General features: G+C 46.1%; 2 protein-coding genes across 2 annotated transcripts in view; both read right to left on the minus strand.

Moving 5' to 3' along the window:
• The window catches only part of T265_11951 (hypothetical protein), a gene marked incomplete at both ends in the record, with an annotated part of 23,391 nt that extends 15,265 nt beyond the window's left edge, over positions 1-8,126 (minus strand). Inside the window, 5 exons of the mRNA XM_009178795.1 lie at positions 325-421; positions 967-1,144; positions 2,226-2,549; positions 3,630-3,782; positions 7,975-8,126. Coding sequence (XP_009177059.1) covers positions 325-421; positions 967-1,144; positions 2,226-2,549; positions 3,630-3,782; positions 7,975-8,084 — 862 coding nt within the window. The remainder of the gene's footprint in view (positions 1-324; positions 422-966; positions 1,145-2,225; positions 2,550-3,629; positions 3,783-7,974) is intronic.
• Positions 8,127-9,481: 1,355 nt separating this feature from the next.
• T265_11952 (hypothetical protein) overlaps positions 9,482-14,259 on the minus strand; it is a gene marked incomplete at both ends in the record, with an annotated part of 9,382 nt that continues 4,604 nt past the window's right edge. Inside the window, 4 exons of the mRNA XM_009178796.1 lie at positions 9,482-9,836; positions 10,062-10,234; positions 11,746-11,871; positions 12,165-12,290. Of these exons, the coding sequence (XP_009177060.1) occupies positions 9,482-9,836; positions 10,062-10,234; positions 11,746-11,871; positions 12,165-12,290 (780 nt within the window). The remainder of the gene's footprint in view (positions 9,837-10,061; positions 10,235-11,745; positions 11,872-12,164; positions 12,291-14,259) is intronic.

Consider the following 14,259-nt stretch of genomic DNA (forward strand, 5'->3'; position numbering starts at 1 on the left):
TTCGCACCCTTTTTGAAAATGAGTGTATATTGGCTAATTTCCTGCAATTTGGTTTCAAGTAGAACATAAGGTTGACGGAAACCCGAGGACTGCGCCCACCCAATGAGCACCAAAATGGGCGAAACCGGTCATGGGCTGCCGACAGACTTTCAGCAACTTTATGAATAGTGCATTACAAATATATACGTGAACAACTGAGGTTTGTTCGCTTATTTTTGTGTAAAAAAATACCACAGCCTTCGAACCCAATTCTTCTCTTTGATATTCTGGATCGTCAGACATACACGTGGGGAACCCCAAACCGGTCCAACAGTCGAAACTCACTGAAAGACTCCATGATTCGATTGACATCAACGCTCAGCAAGTTGAGCAACTCGCCGGTAGTGTACTTCGCTCGGGACTCCGAAGAAAGCCTCAAGGACTGGAAGGTGTACCGAGACAAACGAAACCAAAATAAACATGGGTGGACGGGAAATAGATAGAAGTTTTCCCGCATATCACAAAAAGTAACCGAACGTGACGGACATGAGACTGATAGTGACGTACACATGATCACAGTAGCAGAAATTGTGCGATTCACAGCGTAAGGATAGCATGTTCCTATGGACAGTTGGATAGAACACGCAGAATGTTGAAATGTTGTCCGCACTTATGGGAAATCAGTAAGCCGACAGTGAAACGAACCGACTACACGTACTGTCAGTTGAACAACGAATACAAAGTTGCCCGGACTTCAGAGCTGTATGGGCGATGTGCTGAGATGGTTCTGTGGGTTTCTTGAATACGAAACCATGCTCAAGGAGAGAAATGATAACATCACCACGACCGGTGGTTGGTGAGGCTTGAACGCAAGAGTCAACTGTGTAAAACATTAGGAACTCAGTCCGTGAGAATACTGTGATTCGAAAATTCTTCAACGGCGGGTTTCGATCTCGTTAACTACGTAGTGCACTGAGGTGAACATACCTTCCGATAGATTGCAGATGTGAGCACAGACCGTAGTGATATGCCAAGGGTCAAGCTTCGGTAGAATCCACGTTGATCGCAGACAAGTGCAGCTAAGGACAATAGGATTGTGGCGACTGCAATCAAATAACCCTCCCAGTCAGGTCGGTCAGTGGAGGCAAGAAAACGAAGTAGAAACCTGAAGTTTAAACAAGCGGTTGAGTATGATGGTAGGACATTAGGGGACAGCTGAGTGGCACCAAAAGACATAAGTTCATCTAATAGGCCCATTATTTGGGGCATCCATACATTCTGCAGCCATTCTGAGCAACAAAGGAATGATAAAATCAAGGAACGAAATAAAGTGACTCGACTACAGTAATCCCTTAGAAGGCACCCCAAGGAGAGACCATCTCACGGGGGGAGTAACCAGCAGACAACTAAGCCGGCTTTTGATACTTTTTATAGCCCCAGAGTATCGATTTTTCCCCTCTCTTGAAATTTTGTTCTATAGGAGTGTTTTTACTCTGAAGAAAGGCTATGAATCCCATGATCCGTAGGAAAACGGCGACCTGGTTTTCACATCCACGGCATACATTTTCTGAGTTGCACAAAATTTCTGGAAACTTGCCGAACAAATTTAAATTCGATCAGCAGGTGTTGAGCTTATCCTAGCATTACACAGGCGTGAGCTTTTGACCGGAAGGTTCTGGATTCGAACCCAAGCATGGCATCTCAACTGATGCTGTCTAGGCTTGGACAACCTAGCAGTATCTAAGCCCTCGTGCTTCCTTCGAGTACAATCGCAGGTGGGTGCCAAAGGTGTTACAGTGGAAAATAAATATACTTTTAAAGTTAGAGCTTGTTCTTCTAGCTCCTCGATTCGGGACACCAGCAAGCGTGTTATACTTGGTTATCGCGCAGTAATTGTGTACTATTTATCAGTTTTTGAGAATTGAGGGTAAAAAATCACCGAGTCACGAATCGCTTTCAACGAAAACCGATTTTCGAACTAAGGCTACAGAAGAATGAGGCGAGAGCACCCTTTCAGTGCCTAGCTGCCATGTCACATGAAGGAGGCACGAGGGCTGGGATACCGCCAGGTCGCCCAGGCCTAGACAGGGGAAGTCGAGAGGCAGAGGTCGGGTTCGAACTACGGACCTTCCGGTCGGTAAATTCACGCTCTAACCACCTGGGCCATCTCGCGGACAGAAGGAGGCGGTGTTTAAACCAAATCCACACTGATATCCGGCGGAACACTGAACGAAGGAAAAACTCACCCCAGAAATATCGGTGAAGCATAGTTCAAGAAGGTGCTTATCAGCNNGGAAGAGCCAGCAACTAGCAAACGACCTCCAAAGGCAGATCCTAAAGCGGAGAGCAGCGCAACTGCATGTTCACGCTTTTCCACTTTATGTCCCGTCTCTGGTTTTGGAGATGGGTCCTGAGAACCGGTCTTGGCGAACTTTTTCCTGTCAGCTGCTGATGGGCGAAAAGCGACGGTAGGCACCGAGCCATCAAGAACTTCCTGTTGCGCATTCAAGTTGTCAGGATTTTCATCGGTTTCGCTTAGTAAGACTAAGCGATCGTCAGATGATACGGATCTGAGAAGGCAAGAGGCGATGGTTACACGAAGTAGCACAGCCACGGCAAAGCTGTAAAGTAAGGCATCTGTACAAATTGACCGCGAAAGGTATGGAGAGCCGTTGCAAACTGTCACCACACAGACGAACGTGACGCCCTGGGCCCCACCTCAACACAGGTGACTGAATAGTAAGCTGGACTAAAACAAAAAACGATCTGGCACCGAGATCCAAACATTTACGTCTTATACAACGTTACCGTCGTAAAAACGATACGGGATAATTTGTGATCCATAAGTTTCGAAAGCTACAATCAACGTTCCTTGTGAAAAAGCAATTCCCGCTTCGCTTTTACAAGCCTGTGTAGAGATTCAAATGGAAAATTATAGGAGTGGAAGCCTGCACACACGGTTCGTTGGAAGAAGGACCTTTCCGTGGGACAGTCTTGAACTCAAAGTCACGTAACTGTTCGTTCTGGAACCCCATTTTTCTCCTAGGAATACGTAGGATAAGTTGACACGTCCGCGAGATGGTCAGGTGACCGTTATTGGGTCGTCGAGACCGACTTTAGCATTCGGCTACTGAATTACATGCAGGCACATAAATTGCGGTGCGCCTGAAACAATCCTGAGTGCGTCGAGGTCGAACAGAGCCACTGTAAACAAGGTAGGAGCGCTGTGACTAATGCTCACGCAGTTACAGGTTACATGGTGGTCGGGTAGAGAATCGTTTTGAGTTTCTCGTCTTCCAATGCTAATCATAGCATAAGGAGCGTGGGTTGTGTTCCACACCCATTACAACTTACACATGTCCACTTATCAATCGCTCGATTCAAAGTCCTGGTGACCTTCGAGAATCGAAAAAAGTCGTGGGATTGTCCAGCCGATTGGGTTGTATCTGTTGAATATCATGAAATATGCGAAGTTCCAAAACGGACAGTCAGAATACCTTAGTACGAAGACGCCACACCAACAGGGATGAGTAGTATTTTAAATCAGAGCCGGTGCATACACCTATTTTCATCGGGCTTTGTTATTCACAAGCCACACGAGTGTTCACATGGGAGATAAAAGCGTTAACAAGGTCGATTCATAAGACTACCTGGGTTTCCTTTTACGAGGATGAAAACGGGTGATACATTTTTCCCAGGCTGTTTGAAACAGACGGAAATTCGGTTCGACTGCGTCGATTGGACGGACTGAAAACACGTCTTCAGGGCGTTGGACGCGACCACGGAAAGCCTCCCAGATGATACTAGAATGAATAAAATAGATACAGAAAATTATCTTATGGCTACCAATGACAGTCTACCACGAGTTACTGCTTGTGAGAGCGAAATCGACCAATCGCTTTTAGAAAAACGCATGGTGCGGTATTTTAGTGCGGTGATCAGTATAGATTCGATGCGCAAGTTAGCATCATACGGCTCAAAAAGCCACTGGTTGTCAAAGAGGCAAAGGATTTCGTTGACCGCCTAATAAAGGGGTAAAGACATTTCGCAGCTCGCATTCAGAGTAATGTTGCTCAAGTGAACGGGAAGCAATAAAACCTGGATTTAATTAATTGAGTGAATGATCCCAATTGAGCAGTCTGTACAAGAAGCTCTAATGGTTTTCATAAAATGAAGGGGGAAAACCCGCCTAAAGAGGACAACGGCAGGACGAGTTGAAGGTGATCATTTCAAATGGGCTTTAAACGTGACGCTTTCTCGTCAGAGAATATACGCATTACGGGTCGCCACTATCATTAATTCCAGATAGGGAAAAGTGTAAGTGTGGACAAATCTGTTTGCTACCAGAATGGTGAAATTTATACATTTTCCTATTTTATCCATCAAGTCGTTCCTACGTTTCCCATTTATTTCAAACACCTAATCGAGAAGAACCTTCCATTCCAGCCATCACCGTTAGTTTAACCGCTAGCTATGTGATGACCTGATGACGAGACATTAAAAATATTGGTTTTCAAAATTTTGACTTCTTGATAGCTTAGCGAAATGAGTTTGTCTGTGAAACCAGTTCCATCATGCCCACATACCTAACGGGCGTTTCAGCTGCTGAGTATGTCACCGGTTTTCATGCCGTATCGTGTGAGACGTAGGAATCCCGTGAGCATTATGCGGGACGAAGCAGGTTGGACAAGCGAGTTGAATGAACGGAAGGCCATCAAAAAGCTCAAGACCTGAGTCAGACCTTTCGTAAAGGAAACTACTCACAATGCTGCTGAAAACTCTTCGACAGCCCACAACCCGTTTCGCCCTTCTTGGGGCTCATCAGGGAGGCGCAGTCCCCGAGATTCAAGTAGAACATAAGGTTGACGGAAACTGAGGGACTGCGCCTACCTAATGAGCCCCAAGAAGAGCGAAACCGGTCGTGGGTTGTGGAAGAGTTTTCAGCAACCTTGTGAGTAGCTTCCTTTATGAAAATATACTGCGATATCTCGAATATCGTGCCAACTGAAACATGAGGTGGCCTGTGTGCAGCACATTCAGTTGTAGACTATCACAAACGAGAGATTCAGTTGAGTCTCTCGTGAAAACCAAATTGATTTGCAAATGAGTTAGACTGAGTTAGACTTCTTCGTTTTGTGGATGATCCGAAGAGCGGATTCGGTGACCAAGACAGCGGTTCAGCTAAACGGGGTCTCCATATCCTTTGTACGGCTAAGTAGATAGTGCTTGGTTGTACAAGTGTTACCGACATAGTGCGTGTGAGCCATCACAAATGACCAAGAAGTGGGCCAAAAGTGACAAAGAGCAGGGCTCAACCTAATATTAAAAAAACAGCTCCAAATTGGACATACATACATACATACAAAGAAGCACAAAGATCGCTGAACCGTACATCTCAAAGTGCATTGAATCCATTAGAAAGTATACACTAACTTTCAGAGGATACCATCATGGCCTGCCAATGTAGAAACTTTGTTGAGTGATATGGTACCCTAGGATTTCAAAATTCACCATATCCTGATGATGCGATCGTATCCTTTTTGGGCAGATCATAATCAGAAATGACCGCTTTTTATAAAGCCGGTTAAAGCTGATCTCTCGAAAATTCGTCTCCACGGTTAGGTCCATCTGAGTGGATCTCAGATGGCCCCTAAAGAGTAAGACAACTAAAGAGCAAGCAACATCTTGACAAGCTTTTTGCTCAGAATTCCGCCAAATTCGCTCATTCTCTGACTGTTTAGGTCTCAGCATAGTCATAAAAACTGAACTATCAGGCATGCTGGGAATAACTGGAAGATTAAACTGATTGCGAATACTAGTACTATGTGGAAAACGTGACCGAGGAATTGCCAGACATGGCCCAGTCGCACCCTTAATGGCGCTCATGCATCCAAGCTATTGCCTTCAGCGCATAGCTCCCTTCCCAACCTCCCCCCTTAACAGTCCACCTACAGTGCTGTATTTATGCACTAATTTATCAGCTCCCACCTCCAATGCGCAGCTACCTACCCCACCTCTCCGAATCACCGGTGAACGAAACTGTGGCAGCCACAACCACTGTACGACAGGACGACAAGTACACGGTTCTTACAGCTGACAATGGTAATGATGATGATGATGACTGAGCTCACATCTTTTCCTAAATTTCTGCACCTCTACTTAATGTGCCAAACTCAAATAGTTAGCCGTCAAAGAGAAGCATTCGCTTAACTCCTAGTTTGATTCGTTACACTCACAAAGCCTCAGATTCCCTTGTACGGGGGGGGGGGGCACATTGAGATTGGGGTCAACTAATCGACCACGTACTGAAGTTACGAATAGTGGTACACAAGAACTAAAACGGTAATAGGCTTAAGTAATGAATAATTGATTCTCGGTGGGTTTTTGTTGCTCACCAGTGATCTGCGCCCTGACCAAAAACTGACACATTGATGTGTTAGTCTGTCTGCGGTGCCAGAATGATACCGAAGGCCATTTCTGTGGAAACTTCGTTTCTCAATTTCATGCTGAGCTTGAGATGCCTCAAGCCGAACCCGACTCTGATATGTCGACCGCTCCCGTCCAGGCTTAGGCTCTATGTCCCTCCTTCTGACAGCAAGGCAGCTAGGCGCCGAAAGGGGCTTATACTTGAACAGCTACCATGTTAAGAAGAGAAGCCAGACACAGAGCCATGAAGCTCCGTGCTGACACGATTACTAGGTGATTCGAGGATACAGTCGTACTGTCCTCCACGATAGAAATACGGTAAATTATTTCCTCCAGGTGATCAGCATATCCACATTTATGAAAACAGTGATGAGTATTTTCTTTGAGGAAGGACGGGTTAGAAGAGACCGGCCCCGAAAACCACACATTCCGATAGCCCAGTAAAACACCTCGACTTGGGTAGACAATCGATCAATCAATTAGTCAGCTATAAACCATTGTACCATATACATTGGTTCCAGCTGCTACAGTTTCGGTCACCTGGAAATGAAATAACGGGGGACTATAGCCAAGCGTTGGAGGCTATGTTCTGGTCAGTTTGTTCGCGTTGTATATTATTATTGCTCTGGAGGAACGGAAAGCCGTCCAGCCGTAACATCTCTTCGGTGCCTAGCTGACATGCCACCTGAAGGAAGCACGAGGGCCGAGGTACTGCCGGGTTGCCCAAGCCTAGACGGGAGCAGGGGGAGTAGGTTTGATACACGAGCACCACTGACCTCATCGGTCGCTTCCACTAGGCTTGCATGGCTGCTATTTGGGCTGAGCGGTCGATTTTTTGTGTGTTCATATTGCAATCTTAACAGCTGAAAAGATTCAGCAGTGAGCTGAAGTCAAGTGAGGAGCGTTCATTTGCTGGAGAGTTTTTCGAGGGCTCACGGAAAGGTTCAATGCAGTTTGTACGAAATGCGAAAATGCTTCACAAAAATCACTCAGGTCGGAACTGAAATGAAGACAGCCGACAGAATTGATGAAAGTGATTCAGAAAAGCCAAATGTGGTGAACAAACCATTCGTCAGTGATGAACACAAGGACTGCTCTGTTAGAATCGTCAGTCCGAAACTACAGGGTTATTGCCATGTGGGATGTTCTTAAACAGAGGATATCGATCAATAAATCGCCAAGAAATTACTATACTGCATCAACCACAAACCCCTAGTATTTCGCATCGATATTTTCAAATAAAACCTGAAGGCCTTTTCTGTGTCAGTTCTTTAAATTCGGTAATTGACCGTGAAGGTTCCACAGCCTACTGAGAAGAGTCACCGGAACAAACGAAAACACGTAATCGCTCATTGATTTCGATACATGAGTGCCATTAACAAGAAGAAAACATGGAGGCTGAGATACTACTGAGGTGATTGATGCGAACGACCGATCTGTTCGCCTAACTACCATGAATGCTTCGAAGAGAAACATCGAAAAACTCAAAATGCAATCAAAGGACACAAGAAGTACCTTCGGGAAATGAAAAACCGTGGCATGTAAACAGAAAAACAACCAAAAGCTTACCCTGACAACCAGGTGAAGCACCACAGGGAAGGCACAGATACCCACAGTTCCGGACAGGCGTTCTGAAAAATGGTCGGCGTACGGATGAGAGAGGAGTTAGAATCACTCATCGCTATTGAATATCAATCAGTGCACTCAAACGGATTCCACAGCATTTCGAGAACGACGGGCTGGACTAGGGTCTATCTCACATGAGAAATTTTTATGGCTGCCAAAACACTCTTCTGCCTCGGAGCCAGTGGGGGGAGTCTTGGTCATCTCCCTCCGAATTGATAGACTTCTTTTGACCCTTGGAGATTAAATGATGAAGAGGCTTGGACCAAGCCGTTCTTGAATATTATTCACAAGCTATAGCAATACTGATGCTGAATTAGGGAGTGCCGACAGAGCATGAATTCGGGTTGGTCTGACGGCCCACCGTGAGGTATAAAGCTGCGTACGAGAACCTCAGAATAAGGCAGGAATCAACAACTATTGGATCACTTCTTCAGAATGACAACCACAGACCAAAATGTAACAAGTGCTGGGAAAGCAAGGAGAACACCATTTTCGCGACATCAAAATCACAGCAAACCGTTAATGAGCCACATGAGAAGGCCCAACACTTAGGGCGCATATCGACTGGGCGAAACATAGACAGTTCTATCTAGTGACAACTAAGAAAGAACAGTCTGTAGGAATCGGAGATATGCATGGAAACATCTCTGTCCGCCCAGGTTTCACCGAAGCAACGTGCGCAACAAACGGGAGATTAGTGGATGCGTTGTTGTCCTGAATTTGGACTGTACATAAACGACTCATGTAAAAGCCAGAATATGAGCATTAATAAAAGCTTATCCAGCTAGTTGTAGGTGATTGTGGGATTTGTAGAATCCACAGTCACATCACTCTCGTTTGGACAGTCCTTCTCCTATCCCCGTGTAATTATTCTAGTGAGTCCACACCAAGGTGGGTGAAGCACTGGATTCATTGGGAACTGACTTACTTCAATAAACAAACCAGCCAATCAGTACTGGTTGCCCCTAGTTGTGACACATAGGAACCAGAAACTACCTAACGCGATTTTGGGATAAAAGCGTGTCAGGACGCGCCCAGACAGCAAAAAAAAGCACAAGTGCAGAGAGTGACGCATCCCCAAGGTCACCTTCGGTACGACACGTCCGGAAAGTAGGTGAGTTGGCGGCTCCCACCAAACACGGCTTAGCAACATACGACCAGCTTAGAGGGCCTGAGTGTTTACGACCGGAACACCGCCATTGGCTGTACGGAGCGAGCATGTGAACGAATATATTTGGCCATTTAGTCATCCTATATATCACGCAGACGCTCTGTATGTTTTGTCCTTATAATACAGTCGTATCCCAAGTTCTCTGTCTTCTCCCTATTGCGTAGTCTGGCAGACTCAGCACAGGCGTAACCAAATAGCTCGGCCACCGCACGATACAACAAAGCGATTATTTTGAAGTAATCATATTTTCGGTCGTTGAACAGCGAAAAATCTAAAGCTTTAGAGATGGAAAGTCTCCAAAACCCTGGTGTTCAAATAGCCTGTGAAGAAAACCTTGTCGATCTGGAATGTGCGGACGACATCGTTCTCATCTTTGAAGAGGAGAAGAAGGCGCAGGTGTTTTTGGATGAATTGACCAAAGTCATCCCCGTCCTTTGATAGGCACTTTGCACCCACAAAGTGTGAGGTCATGCTCGTGGACATGCAGTCACTGAAAACGCCACTTACAATCCAGGGAGAGGTACTGGAGCGTTTTACGTATCTTGGATGTTGTATTAGTTCTGGTTGTAGTGTGACAGATGAGGCGAATGCACGAATCTCCAAGGCTCGGGCCGCATTTGCTAATTTGAGACACCTATGGCGTCAGGATGGTTTATCCCTGAATCTCAAGGGACGTCGGTGCTACTCGCCTTGCAGGATGGGGACCACGTGATCCTCAATGTGCCCGGTTGGAGACACTACAAGATATGGCTGCCAACCGATGTCAGTGACGTTCTTGTTGTCAGTTTATATCCAGATAGCCTAAGTGAATGTCTGGAGGTATAGACACTTCGGAATGATTGTGATAAGGTAGTGCTACGTCCCTCCCCCGTACACCTTTACTCTTTTCTTTACAATAAAGCTTTCAAATAAATCATGGTTGTACGGCAGTAAAGCATCGGTGTTGAACAATGATGATATGCTGTCGATGATGGTGATTAGAGCTATTTCGATGCCGGGATATAGGGTTTGAGCTGCGCGACACCAATGACACTGTTGACAAGGTGCCAGCGCTGAACACCATCAATTGGGCTTTCCGAACCCCAAGCCATCAGTTCAACATTGTTTGGTCAAATACACCTGGCCCTCACCGGGTTCTCTCCTGGAAGAAGCAACTGTACCTCAACTAGAAGCGTGCCACAAACCAAAAAGGTGAACGAAAGGTGCGAACTATGAAGATGTAAGCAGAATGTACGGAGTCAATATTTAGAAAATTTCCGATGACAACATTCCACAGTTTAGATGTAACACGCTACCCATGAGGTTACTGAAAACTTCGAATACCGTATATCGACCAGGAACGGCTTTGTGCAGGAGACCATCATAAACGAAACATTCAGCCGAATTCAGTTGAGCCTCTCGTCGAAGCCGTTTAGTTGTCCATTCTTTTGTTGAATAGATAAGGCCGTCTATAACCTTAGGCTAAACTCTGTCCACGGCTAGGTTCCTAACCAAGCAACGCAAACCAATAGTATCACACAACGGTTTGGTCATGTGACCGATAGATCAATGAACTGATTGCTTCATGTTGTCAGCAGCAGTTGACCTCGGAGTAAAACAACATCCGTACAAGCCCACGTCGAAAGAAAAGACCCCAAGCGAGACTGGTTACGCTCTGCTACATTATCCTTCATCCCTGACCATTGGTTTCCTTGTTCTCTCTTTGGTGCCACTTACACTGCCTTATTTCACCCGTTTTTTTGAACTACAAGCAGAGAGATACGTTGTCGATGGTGATGCTTTGATCAAGGTCATTGAAATTGGGGCCTGTCAAACTATCGCTATGCCTAAAATCACAATAACATGATGAAACTGTCCGCTAATCAAAATATTCGGTTGCTATCACAACCAGACAACGTGCAGTCGACTAGGGTGTCACGTGGGACCGGTAACGTAACAGACAAGGGAACCGATAGGGTGCAGACGTTTGATTTCCATTCCCCAATGGTACTACTGGTTCCGACTACCAGCGCTTCGTTCCGAGGAGCCGAACTATCCAACAGAGTGAAAGTGAGAATCACAGCTGATTGACGCGGGAAACTTTAGTTCGGGATTCGATGGACCCCCCAAGTATTGGGTCCGCATTCTCGGCACAATGAATAAGCACTGCTCTCGAACCCCACCACTATGAATACTTTCTGCTATAGGAACGGGTCGAGAGTATGTCAATAGAATTCATCTGTGTGCTGTTCGCATCCATTTTTACCTTACTTTGCCCATATTTGCCACCAAATACCTTTGTGAGATGCACAAGTATCTAAAAAGAATTTCTATCCGTACGATAGAGAACAGCGAGGTTTGGGACACTGGAAAATAAAATTTCCAGCACCACGTTACTTTTAAGGTGAAATCTGAGTTAAACGAGAGCAGCCTAGCGAGAAAAAACACAAAAACAGATGGGGAATGATGGAACCGGGGGTGTGCCCAAGCGGATGTAGAGACATCACACAGACAATGAACGACCGTCACATTTGTCCTCACGGAATGCGGTTAAGTTTACTCACCTTATCCGAAAGAAGTGAGTTGCTCGGATTGTGTGGGCTGAAGCACTGCGTAAGCAGGTGGGCGAAGGCCGAACACATGTAGACAAGCAACGCGTAAAGTTGGATTCTTTCTAAGCCCCGCTTCGACTGAAATGCAACAAAATGTGGAGGAGATTCTGACGAAAATCAAGTAGTGAATGTGCATGGTGCGTCGGCTGGTTTCGTCTACTAAACGGGCTTGAAGAGTAGAGTAGAGTAGAGTGTCGTCAGTAAACTTAAGGTGAAATCTGAGTTAAACGAGAGCAGCCTAGCGAGAAAAAACACAAAAACAGATGGGGAATGATGGAACCGGGGGTGTGCCCAAGCGGATGTAGAGACATCACACAGACAATGAACGACCGCTACATTTGTCCTCACGGAATGCGGTTAAGTTTACTCACCTTATCCGAAAGAAGTGAGTTGCTCGGATTGTGTGGGCTGAAGCACTGCGTAAGCAGGTGGGCGAAGGCCGAACACATGTAGACAAGCAACGCGTAAAGTTGGATTCTTTCTAAGCCCCGCTTCGACTGAAATGCAACAAAATGTGGAGGAGATTCTGACGAAAATCAAGTAGTGAATGTGCATGGTGCGTCGGCTGGTTTCGTCTACTAAACGGGCTTGAAGAGTAGAGTAGAGTAGAGTGTCGTCAATAAACCATGAAAAAATCGTTCAGCTATAACACCTTTCCGGTGCCTAGCTGCCATGCTACCGGAAGGAAGCATGAGGGATACTGCCAGGTTGCCCAAGCCTAGACAGGGGAAGTCGAAAGGCAGAGGTCGGGTTTGAACCACAGACCTTCCGGTCAGTAAATTCGCGCTCTAGCCATTTGAGTCATCTCGCCCCCTAATAAACAATAATGCCAGTTTGAACAGTCGGATGGCAGTGCATGGTTCACTGAATCCTTTCGATGCCTAGCTGCCATGCTAGCCAAGGGGAGCGCGAGGGCTGGGATACTGACAGGTTGCTCAAGCCTAGACAGAAGCAGTCGAGATGCCGAGTTGGGTTCGAACCACACACTCCAAGTCACTTAGTTTCCGTCTTAACCACTGAGCAACGCTTGTATCAATGAACTGGTTCACAACACGCAAAGAGAAAGTTTCGTGTGCTACTTCAACCAGTAGTACGTTATTCGAGAAGTCTATTTATCGTCAGTCTAGTTTCGCAAACCTGAATTCGTGTGGTGAACATCAAGTAGATTAAATAACAAATAATAACAGTACTGACAACAATAAGAATGATATAGTGAAGAACAACAGTAATAAGTGGCAGCAGACTCAAGAGACCTCATCCGGGAGCAGATCTAGAAGTGGGATTCAGTGATTGTGGTTGTTGCAAGGTCACTCTAGAGGCCACCACTGACCAGTGAGACATGAGGATCAAACTGCCTAAAACCAAGCGCATTTACAGACAGAATGCAATAGTCCGTCAGTGAACTAATTTCAGACGATGTCCCTTCAAAGGAAAAAACCATTTGGGTGACTGTGGAAGTGGGACTGCAAGTTCGACCAGGCTCAACGTGATCAAGACGCAGAGTCAATCTTACTTTGCCTTTGGGGCAACAGCATAAAAATCACACACAACTGAGGAAAGTAACCGCGGTTCAGTGTGATGGCACAAAATGTCCTCATCCAAACGTTGTTGTCCTCGTTGGGACCCACTTAAGGCGACGAAACGAGCTAAGTGAGTAAATCACTTTTAAAGAAGCCAAATTTGATCAAAGCGTATCTTATTCGGACAACAATTAAGTAGAATTCGATGGTGTGTGAAGCAACATGCTTCATGAGAGAAGGCCTTCCCCACAATAATCGGATGGGGCGTTCATTGTTCGTTCATCAGCTGATTCGCCTTGCAGATCAATGCTGGGAAACAATCAGAAGTGAGCTGTGATTCTGACCAATGACGTGATGCGCGTGAGTGCAGGATTAGCTTACACTACATCACAGCCTCTACACTGAATCTCTTACTGGCATTTTGCAGTTTCTGGTTTACGGTCCAAGGGGCATGTGTTACGTATGTCCAACCACCGTCTACCGAGCGATTCAGAGTGACTGCTGGCGGAAGGCTCGCGAAAGCCAGGCCACGACATCGCAACGTGATGATGCTGATCACGACCTGGCAGAAAGTGAACAAGCATCCGTGCGGTGAATAAGCTTGGGAACCTACCGAGATTTCCCCCAACTCGGAACATAGAAAAAGTTTGGTCAGTCTTGACAAGACGCGCAGATGCCGATCAAAAGCTGGGACCTACGTTCCTATGTTGCCCCCCCCCCCCAGCCAATCAAGATCAATCAACCAATCGTCCAGTTGTAACACTCTTTCGGCGTCTGCACCCGAAGGAAGCATGAGGGCTCGGATAAGGGCAGGTTACCCGAACACTGACCGGAGCAGTCAAGATGCAGTGGTTGAGTTCAAAGCGCAACCTTCGGGTCAGTAAGTTCGCGCCTTGACGAATGAACTTCCTCGAGCTTTGCATTCCCCGCTGAAGCCTAACCAATA

The sequence above is a fragment of the Opisthorchis viverrini genome (assembly GCF_000715545.1).
Source record: "Opisthorchis viverrini unplaced genomic scaffold opera_v5_664, whole genome shotgun sequence".
Lineage (NCBI taxonomy): Eukaryota > Metazoa > Platyhelminthes > Trematoda > Opisthorchiida > Opisthorchiidae > Opisthorchis > Opisthorchis viverrini.